This window comes from Gymnoscopelus braueri, assembly GCF_963280865.1.
Source record: "Gymnoscopelus braueri genome assembly, chromosome: 3".
Taxonomy (NCBI): domain Eukaryota; kingdom Metazoa; phylum Chordata; class Actinopteri; order Myctophiformes; family Myctophidae; genus Gymnoscopelus; species Gymnoscopelus braueri.
In genome coordinates, this window is record NC_137612.1 from 2,471,550 (window position 1) to 2,483,135 (window position 11,586).

The 11,586-nt window shown below is 44.3% G+C and overlaps 1 protein-coding gene across 1 annotated transcript; it reads right to left on the reverse strand.

Annotated features, from left to right (window-relative positions):
• Positions 1–4,316: 4,316 nt before the first annotated feature.
• LOC308082959 (cytosolic phospholipase A2 gamma-like) lies at positions 4,317–10,164 on the reverse strand (the record flags this gene model as incomplete). Its single annotated transcript, XM_080425039.1, has 3 exons — positions 4,317–4,495; positions 5,934–6,105; positions 10,033–10,164. 3 exons carry the CDS (start codon positions 10,162–10,164, stop codon positions 4,317–4,319), a joined length of 483 nt encoding a protein of 160 aa, XP_080281165.1.
• Between the last annotated feature and the right edge of the window lie 1,422 nt (positions 10,165–11,586).

Genomic DNA, 11,586 nt, shown 5'->3' on the forward strand with positions numbered 1-11,586 from the left:
TAAAGACACATGATGCTATTTTTAATTGTAGTTGGAATGAAACATGTCGATAAGACCTGCTAAGCGATATGTAATAACATTAGAACTTCAAAGCATACTTATCTGTTGTCCTAATTATTTTCCTTGTGATGTAAATGTGTAATATAATATGTGAATGGACTGGTATTTAATCCATACCACTTGAGGACAGCTTCAATTCAAAATGGGTATGAAAGGCATGTTAAAAAACCTCCAATAGCCAACATTATTTGTGCCTTGGTTAAATACCGTATATAATATAACACCATTATTAATGACGCCTCTGTTCCAATGTTTGTGTTTGATTGTGAATAAACCTTTTGTTTACTGTACAGTATTCATTTTCTATGGGCTGAGCAATATAGTTTCATGAGGGTTTATTTGTCACTCACTCAGTACAACAGCGAAATGTTGGTACACATGCAATATTATTTAAAAAAAAAAAAATTATCCCACGATTTTGTAACCCCATTTTTTACACCCAGTGCCAATTGTCTATGTAATCCTGGGCACTACCTTCCCTCTGCCAACCTAGGGAGGCCAGGGCCGAGCTCATGCCTCCTTCAATGCATGAGAGCCGTCTGACCTTCTTGTCACCTGACAGGGGAGAGTTTCCCTGGTTGGACGTAGTGCGTGGAAGGAACACGTTATTCCAACCAGTTCCTTTCCCCTCCATCAGGCGCCCCGGCTGGCCAGGGGGAGGCAGTATAGTGACCAGGATTACTGCATGTTTTTGTGAGGGTATTAAATACCCTAGGAGACACGGGGAGAAAATGCAAACTCCACACAGAGTAGGCCCTTTCGCCAACCCCACCTAGGGTATGGGCGCTGATGACGCGGAGGAGAGAACACGCCCCCAGCGCCAACAGCGGGAATCGAACCCAGGACCTTCTAGCTGTGAGGCGACAGCACTACCGACTGTGCCACCGTGCCCGCACATGCAATATTATTAATTGTCTATATATACTTAACCACTTAACCACTTATACCACTTCACTGGCCCGGGGTCCCCCAGGCTTCTATCCTTGGCCCCATCCTTTTTTCCCTACACACCAAATCTTTTTGCAGGAAATAGCCGATCTACAAGCTCACAGTGTGTCACAACAGGACAGGTGAACTTGTAGATTTGCTAGTTTCTGCTAATGTTAGCCGATGTTTGACGAATGATCACCGGCATGCCCAGAATAGGGGTGCTAAGGTTCAAGTGGTTACAATGAATAAAAGGGAAGTGCTAAAACACTATGTAAATGAATATTGTTCTGTCGTTTTTGATTAAGAAAAACCTTAATTAAATGTAGGACATCATATATAAACTGCTCAAAAAAAGTTCGGAAACTTAACTTCGGTCAATTATATCTCCCCTTTAATAATACCAATTGGTATTGTGTTTTATATCATTTTTATCGGTGATTAGTCACCTTTACAACGAGGTACAGTTTGTAAGGATCGGGCATTCGTAGAATGAGCAACACAGCTAAACATGAGGGTAGCTCCCCCAAAGAATTTGCCAAAAAAAACTTTCCCTGTTCTGTTCTGTTGGCATTTACTCTCGTTTTGAGCTTCAAGTACTGGCAGGTGTGTGCCCGTCACAGGTGCCAGTCACAGGTGTGTGCCTGGCACCTGAGCATGGGTCTTGCAACTTTGCTGAGTTTTGTATGCATCAAGCAGTGGTCCAACACTGGTGGAAAGATGCCACGTTTGTCCCTTCAGGATAAGGCCCGCGCAATAGGGCAAGTGGAAGCTGGTGTTCCAGCGTTCAGAGTGGCAGCATTATTTGGTGTCAGCCCTGGTACCATTTCCAAACTTAGGACCAAGTTCCGTGAGACTGGTGAAGTCAAAGACAGACCGCGAAGTGGCCGTCCCAGAAAAACAACACCCCAAGAAGACCGTTTCCTCACCCTTGCTTCACTGAGGAACCGGAGGCTTAACTCCAGAGATTTAAAGGCAAGATTTGCTCAACGGTACCACAGAAACATCTCTGACCAGACCATAAGGAACAGACTTCACAGAGCCGGCCTTCATGCTTATAAGACTGTCAGGAAGCCTGCAATGACTGCCCTTCACCGTCAGGCCCGTTTGCGCTGGTGTCGACAGCACCGACAGTGGAACTTGGCAATGTGGGGCAATGTCATGTTCAGTGATGAATCGAGGTTCTGTCTGCGGAAGCTGGATGGCAGGATCAAAGTGTGGAGACGGCATGGAGAACGCTATGCAGATTGCTGCACTGATCGTGTGACATCTTTCCATGGGGGCAGTGTCATGGTGTGGGGCGGTATCTCTCTCACAGGCAAGACGGAACTTGTCATCATTGACGGCAATCTCAATGCAGTAAGATATCGGGATGAGATTCTGGAGCCAGTGGCGATCCCATATCTCCAGAATCTGGGACCTAACGCCATCCTCCAGGATGACAATGCTCGCCCCCACAGAGCCAGGATCATCGCAGAGTACCTCCAGAATTTGGGAGTGGAGAGGATGGAATGGCCTTCCGTGAGTCCAGACCTCAACCCAATTGAACACTTGTGGGATCAGCTTGGGCGTGCTGTACGTGCTAGAGTGACCAACAGAACCACTTTGGGTGACTTACAACATATCCTGGTTGAGGAATGGGATGCCATCCCTCAGCAAAATGTGGCCAGGTTGGTGACCAGCATGAGGAGGAGGTGCCAAGCTGTTGTGGCTGCTTATGGATCTTCCACACGCTACTGAGGTCTCTGACACTGAGTGTAAAATTAATAAAGTGTAAAAATGGCCAATATGTGTTGTTGTTTTGTTTACCTTATTACTGTGGGAGATAATCCAATCCACCAAGTAACACAAAACAAGGGTGAATACCAACAGAACAAGGAAAGTTTTTTTTGGCAAATTTTTTGGGGGCGCTACCCACACGTTTATCTGTGTTGCTCATTCTACGAATGCCCGATCCTTACAAGCTGTACCTCGTTGTAAAGGTGACTAATCACCGATAAAAATGATATAAAACACAATACCAATTGGTATTATTAAAGGGGAGATATAATTGACCGAAGTTAAGTTTCCGAACTTTTTTTGAGCAGTTTAGTTTGTGAGGTAAAATAGGGGGGGGGGGGGGGGGTTGGGGTTTAGCACCCGTGAGCATAAAAGATGCTATAAATCGAGTATAAATCGTCTCTGTGTTATATTCACGTTCTGTGTGGATGAACTCATGACAGAAAGAGCCGTTTAAAATAATTTCATGGAATAAACACTCCCGGTGTGTATGACCTAAAGGTTGCAGTGCCAACTGCCACAAAAATAGCTGTAATACCCAGTGATATTGTACTTCAGGTTGTTTTTATTGGACAATGTAACAAAAAGGTGTGCCATGTGTATTACAACCAAATAGGCCTATGTAATCAGAATATGATAGTTAATCAGCAACATTCATAGATTTGCAAAAGATGGCATTCAAAGTTAATCATCAACATTCAACGATTGGCAAAAGATGGCATTCAAACTAAGTGATTGTGCAATGTGTTATTATTATTATTTTTTAAAACATGATCTTATCGACAGGAAGTCCTATAGGATTAAAAAGGACCAATAGCTTTTCCAGTAGGGGGAATATTAGTTCAATAGGATTTCAAATAGATCAGAACATTTTCTCTCTCTCTCTCTCTCTCTCTCTCTCTCTCTCTCTCTCTCTCTCTCTCTCTCTCTCTCTCTCTCTCTCTCTCTCTCTCTCTCTCTCTCTCTCTCTCTCTCTCTCTCTCTCTCTCTCTCTCTCTCTCTCTCTCTCTCTCTCTCTCTCTCTCTGTGTGTGACTGTATGGCCTACAGTACACCTCTTTCTTCCTGCTCTGAATCTCATCTTTATTAATATTATTTTCCTAATTATATTGTTCCTTCTATTCTCCATGGTTTATCATTCCCTGGTTCCACTGAAAGTTTTGTTAAGAGCCTGGAATCTGCAATCTTCTTCACACTTGGTTTTAGGACTTTCTATTAATAATGAACTTTTTTCATTATTAATGAGGGGGGGGGGTTATTTATAGGACAGTAGACTGACAGGAAATGGGGAGACAGATGGGGAGTGACACGCAGAAAAGGTCATCGGGATCGGTCGGGACTCAAACTCGCGACACGCTGTCAGGCTGGGTTACATGTCGGGAAGCCGACATGTCGCATTTCCGACGGTTACTAACCCTATACCTAACCCTAACCCTAACCCTAACCCTATACCTAACCCTAACCCTAACCCTAACCGCACGCGGAAGCCACGTAGTCGGAGTAGTGGGTTGTCGGAATTATGAGCGGTACCCGTCAGGCTGGCATTGCAGCCTAGGGTGCCTGGACCGCCACGCTGTGGCCAATGACCTTTTTAATCTCCTCCAGCAGCCTGTCCTTGTTGTTTGCCACATTCTCTGCAGCTTTTCCCATCAGGTCAGAGATCATTACGGGGCTGTACGGTGTTGGAAGCTGGAAGGTCTTGTATTTCTCTCTCCACTCCTTAAGCCCAGCTGATATACAGAGATGAGGGAAAAGCACACACACACACACACACACACACACACACACACACACACACACACACACACACACACACACACACACACACACACACACACACACACACACACACACACACACACACACACACACACACACACACACAAATTGTTCTAATGTTACCCAGACAACAATATTTGCCCTCATCACATCATGGGAATATTATTACTTTACATTAAGGAATATTTCAATTAATTGGGGTTACTTATTTCCACTATACTATTTATCACTCAAGACAGTTTTAGGTCCATATGTTTATTAGATAGTTATGCAGAAATATATCCACATAGTTTCCCATGGACGATGCTAATAGTAAGCTAATAATCGCTAACCGTTAACATGGGGTTTCCCATAGACTTTTACTTTTGGTACAAAAGCACATTTTGATGCCAATACTTTTGTACTTTTACTCAAGTACATTTTTAATTCTGGACTTTTACTTGTAACAGAGTATTTCTATATTGCAGAATAGTTTTTTACTTAAGTAAAGAATTTGAGTACTTTTTCCACCACTGCTAATAATTGCTAACCGTTAACATGGGGTTTCTGATAGACGATGCTAATAGTAAGCTAATAATCGCTAACCGTTAACATGGGGTTTCCCATAGACGATGCTAATAGTAAGCTAATAATCGCTAACCGTTGACAGGGTTTCCCATGGACGATTATTGGGGGGTGGGGGGTGGGGGGGGGGGCTAGTGAAAGTTACAGGAGTTTTTCCTGTATGGTGTGGGGTTGGGAGTTTTCATCACAGTAATACTTAATCATATTCCTTCATATTCAAGGGCTTTTGCAGAGAAATTAGACTGGAGTCACTTTCAAATTAGAGCACTGCAGAGGGCAGGTGTGTGTGTCTGTGTTCAGCTGACGCTCGTTGACGCTCGTTAATGTTATAGGCATCAAAGGCAATTATGCTTCTGCACTGTCAAATAGGCCAACATGTAACATGTAATCTAAGATTAGTGGGACTCATTCAAATGACCACCAGTGAGTCCTGGGACTCATTTAATTGAAAACCTAATAACATCACTGTATTACATTAGATGTATTAGATATTTATAAGATATTATATTGATTTTATAGCTATTTTATTTTATTTGATATGTGATGTGTTTTAAATGACCCTATGGTATTTTCAGTAGAGAAAATACTTCTGTGACCCTGGGGTAGCGTTAGCCTGGTAAACCCTCCCTCCGGAAATCTCATTTCCCTAATCAAATGGAAATGAGATTTCCGGAGGGAGGGTTTACCAGGCTAGGGTAGCGTAAGTGACATCAGGACTTCACTACTCTATTTGAAGGATCACAAACCCCTGTGAACCCACTTGAAATGTGTTGATGGACATTACAAGTTTACTTTCATGTACAATACAATTAATACAATAGTTACCTCCACAGTTAACAATGTTGAACAGAGGCATGTGGATCACTGTTGGGGTTTTGCCTTCTTCTCCTGGAAACACATAGAAGTCCTGTGGTCTTGATCTTGCGTCTTCGGGTATTTCAACATGTGGGAAAGCTACATCCAGCTCCCTGGACATTTTATGAGCTTTTTCAACTGTCTGTGAAAATAAGTATTAATTATGATTTATTATTTAAAGCTACAGTATTTATGTTGTATTCAAAATAGCTAGATGCTAATGATATGAATCTGCAATTATTATTTAATTATCATTACTGATGGTGTGTTCTTTATGCAGGGCTAAGGTTGTGTTATGGTTGTGTTTAGGGTTAATGTGTCACAGCGACATGGATAGGGGGTGGCTTACGTGGGTGGAGCCGAAAATGTTTTATTTTATTATTATGTATAGAAAATAATACATTTCTATATATAGAAATTAAATAAAACGTTTTCGCTTATATCTTGTTCCTGCAATACTCTGTGTATTATACAGAATATTGCAGGAACAGGATATAAGCATACCACAAATTCGATGTTCTAACATGGAGCCTCAAGTATCTGTTTCATTTCCATCAGCCTCTGACTTCACCAGAGTCTTGTGGCGCTATAAGAGGCTGCTTAACATTTTGGCCGATAACTGTTGAACCATAGGTTGTACAATAAAAAAAATATAACTGAATAAAAACAAATCCCTGGATGCAACTCATGACGCAACTATCCGTATAGACCACCTGACAAGAATTTCCTCCATTTTGGTTTTCTTCAAAGCACACTTTTTGCGTGCTGTTTTGGTGGTGCATTGGTCAGGTACCTGCCAATTTCTTGGTTCGAATCCAGGCTTTGTCGAGTGTCTATACGAACACAATTGGTGGGAGGGAAGTGTTGGTGGGAGGGAAGCCGGTCGGGGAGGGTGATATGTGTCACTGTATGTACTCCCATAGATATAAAAACCTAGTTCCGCCCCCACCTGCCTCTGATTGGCCTACCGAACGTCCCCTTCTGTGACGCACGCGTAAACTTCCCGAGGGAGGGCGGAAGCTGGCGGAAGCTGGTGCGGAAGCTGGTGCGCACCCGAGATGCGAATTACCATTGCTTCGCGGTAGGGGGGCGGGGCCATTCGCCAACGTTCAGCACGACAACTTGCACGCCTTAGCGCGCTCGGTGGTGCCTCTCGTGGCTAAAGTTCGCTTGAACTATACTTTATCGCCGTATAAAAAAAGTAGTCCACGGTAGTTGGAAGAAATAATGTCTTATGCTGGAGTCGAACCTGTGTGATGCGGGTTAGGAATCTAGTGATTAACGAGGCAAGCCACTGAGGCCAGTGATGAGACTGGGTATTTGGGCTGTATTAGAATCTGACAACGCCCACCGTTCCCAACTCTTCTAATGCAGAGCGAAAGAAGCCCGAGGCTACTGCCAAGCGATAGTAAAACGCTGTTCGCGCCCGAGATAGACGCCTTAGAGCCGGAGGAGGCGTCTACCTTTATATGTCTATGTGTACTCCTAAGGACTGGGGTGGAGCCTGTCAGCAGGGAGTGTTAGGCGGCAGGAGTATAAGCGGTGCTGTGTCCTCTCATGAATTGTTTAAATATTTTAATGCATATTTTATTAATTTTTTGTATCGCTGGTTGTTTGTCCAGTTGTTTGAATATTTATGGACCACAATGGAAACAGGTCTTTGTCTTTTTTGTGATTATCCATTTGCCTTTCTTACATACTGCTGTACTTTAAAACTGTCAGCAGTGACAACACACACACAGGAATTAATTGGCACAACGACTAAATTGGAGAGAAAAAGGGTTAAAAAATGTTTTATTGGCTACTCTAAATAAAATAAAAACTCCTACAGATTTTGTCCAAAACTCACACAAATCAGAACACATTCTTTCTTGAGTTATGTGATCTATCTATCTATCTATCTATCTATCTATCTATCCATAAAAAAAAATTGTGCATGCCGCCAGTAGGCCAGTACGCACGTCCACATATGTTTTATACTTTTTAAAATATTTAAAGTGGGCATGCCACAGTCCTATTTCATCCTGAATAATGATATAATGAATAATGATATATATATAAATATATATATATATATATATATATATACTGTATGTATATATACACACTGGACTGGACAGATAACTCTGCTGCCTTCTGACTACAGTAAGGGCCAGAGCAGGCTATTCTTGATGAGGAAGCTCATCTGCGTGTGTAATAGGATACTGCAGATGTTCAGTCTGTAATGGCCAGTGCCCTCTTCTTTATGATTGCCTGCTGGGGGGGTCACATGAGGGCCTCAGACACAACTAGTCTAAATAGGCTGGTGAGGAAGGCTGCCTCTGCTGTTGGGGCTACACTAATCTGAGTTCCCAGAAGTTTTCGCCAGCTCTCGCATACAAACGGGAGGGGCGAGGAAACTTCTGGGCCAGAGCCCTGGTATTTGTGGACGGGAGGTAACTTACGCTCAGAATCTGAGCGGACACGCCTCTTACCGGTCTGAGAGCTGTGCAACTCGTCTAAACAGTCCGACGAGAGGCAAACAGCAGTACACAACAATGGTGGCCGCAATTTCTCAAGGAGAAATTGCTTCCGACGCTCCTATTTACATGCAACACCCACTGCATGTGGATCCCGGCCCCTTTTCTTCATTGGCTGTTGATTTGAATCAGAACGCAGTGGCCGCGCCCCTGCTGTCCAGGCTCTGAGGCGAAGTCTCCCAGACTAGGGCTACACTGGATGGGGTGGAGGATGTGGTGATGGCGCAAGGGTGCAGGGGGACCGAACTTGAGGGGGGATATTCTGCGATTTGTTTTATAATACAGTATGACAAAAATAGTATGCTACAGTAGCAAGCGTTGCAGTTCTGATTTAGAGCAAGTAACATAGTTAAGTGCAGCAGAGCCATATGGATATTTTTGAGCGTTTAAAAGCAATCAATCCGTTCAGAGAATTACATATGATGGCAGGTGGCTTGGACAACAATCCATCAGAATGCAGGCTGTGTGTCGTACAGCTGCTACAGTTCTGAGCGCAACGCTACTGTATCAAAGAGTTATGTTGTGCAGTGCATAATGCACACATCCAGGAGTCACTGGTGCAAGACTAAATAAATAACAGTAAAGAGAAAAAACGTTAGCCATGGCCATTTGGTTGATGTGTGCCTGTATTGCACACTACACTTTTATGTGCCATCTTTTCTCTTTACCGCAACGCTACTTAGCCAGCCATGACACAATTAATGACTCACCTAACTGCTGCGGCGGTTCAAAGACAACGCAATTCCAAAGTGTGTACATTGTTTAACCACTTAAACTCCATATGGTTTTTTATGGGCAAAGCTTTTGCTGAAAATAGCCGATCGACTAGCTAATAACGCAGCGCAGTGCGATGCGATGCGTTATGAGCTTGTCGATCTGCTGTTTCTGCAAAAGCCTTGCCCACAATACGGGTGCTGGGGTTCAAGTGGTTGCAAGAGCATTCGACTAGCGTCATGAAGGCTTGGCTTCAACAGAAATAGGATTTCCTCTAAAACGGGGCAATTTCAAAATAAGAGCAATTTGATAAGTCGGCGAGATCAATCTTGATACATGTATCCGCACACTGCCACTTGCACGTTCAATGCACTAGACCCCTGGAAGATGGATTGCTGAGGTGGAGCGCAACACCTACAGTACCATCAGCTCCCAGTACTTACCACCACTGGCGTAACGCAGAATCGCGGGGCCTACCCGCGGGAGTTTCACGTGAGGCCAACGTACATGCACACGCGCGCAGCGCGCGTGCATGTGCGAAAAATTGCGGGTCTAATTCGGGTCTAATTCGGGTCTAATTCGGTTCTATTTGACCAATATAAATCAACTTTTTTCTTTTTTTTTGCTGTAAAAATATTTGTATCAGCGCAGGCGGGGCCCCCCCTGCTGGTGGCCCCCCCGCACCGCATCACTTGCTACCCCTCCGTTACGCCACTGCTTACCACACTTGCCACACCTAAACTGTGCTACTTATACACTGAGTTGGTGGTGCCCGGGATCGAACCCATGACCTTATGATTCAAGGGCGAGTGCTCTAAAACTGCTATATGCATTACCTCCATGGGTTCGTCATCGCTGAAGTCGAGGGAAATTATGAGGTCGATCTTTCTCTCTGGTCGGAGGACGGACAAGTAAGGAGAGTTCAGCAGCAGTCCAGCATCCTCATAGTCCCTCGTTTGTGATTCCATGATATCTAATAGAACCCAAAAATAAATTACATTTAAAAAAAATTAATTATTTTTCTTTTTACATAGTCGGAAAACTATATCTATGATTTATACCATTGTTATGGATTTCTAATAAATGGAGCGTGTGTGTGTGTGGGGGGGGGGAATTATGGGAGGTTGGAGGTTGTTGATTTAGACTGATGATAGGTTCTTGGTTTACCTATGATCCTAGAGTACTGAGGCACTACACGGTCTCTACACATTTAATGTATTACTGTACCTTGTGTTTACCTTTCATTCCAATCACTCTGGATTATGAGTTAAATGCTAAATGCCTAAATTGTAAATACATGTTGCTGTGCTAGTGACTCCTACGGGCAGGGAATGTTTAGCGGGAGGAGTATAGGATGCAATCGCTGCGTTCCCCCAGTGGGGGCTCCTCACTGGCAGAGGAGCCAGTAGGGTATAACAACAGTGACAAAGCAGTGGGAGGAGCCAGTAGGGTATAACAACAGTGACAAAGCAGTGGGAGGAGCCAGTAGGGTAGAACAACAGTGACAAAGCAGTGGGAGGAGCCAGTAGGGTAGAACAACAGTGACAAAGCAGTGGGAGGAGCCAGTAGGGTATAACAACAGTGGCAAAGCAGTGGGAGGAGCCAGTAGGGTATAACAACAGTGACAAAGCAGTGGGAGGAGCCAGTAGGGTATAACAACAGTGGCAAAGCAGTGGGAGGAGCCAGTAGGGTATAACAACAGTGACAAAGCAGTGGGAGGAGCCAGTAGGGTATAACAACAGTGACAAAGCAGTGGGAGGAGCCAGTAGGGTATAACAACAGTGGCAAAGCAGTGGGAGGAGCCAGTAGGGTATAACAACAGTGGCAAAGCAGTGGGAGGAGCCAGTAGGGTATAACAACAGTGGCAAAGCAGTGGGAGGAGCCAGTAGGGTATAACAACAGTGACAAAGCAGTGGGAGGAGCCAGTAGGGTATAACAACAGTGACAAAGCAGTGGGAGGAGCCAGTAGGGTATAACAACAGTGACAAAGCAGTGGGAGGAGCCAGTAGGGTATAACAACAGTGACAAAGCAGTGGGAGGAGCCAGTAGGGTATAACAACAGTGGCAAAGCAGTGGGAGGAGCCAGTAGGGTATAACAACAGTGACAAAGCAGTGGGAGGAGCCAGTAGGGTATAACAACAGTGACAAAGCAGTGGGAGGAGCCAGTAGGGTATAACAACAGTGACAAAGCAGTGGGAGGAGCCAGTAGGGTATAACAACAGTGACAAAGCAGTGGGAGGAGCCAGTAGGGTATAACAACAGTGACAAAGCAGTGGGAGGAGCCAGTAGGGTATAACAACAGTGGCAAAGCAGTGGGAGGAGCCAGTAGGGTATAACAACAGTGACAAAGCAGTGGGAGGAGCCAGTAGGGTATAACAACAGTGACAAAG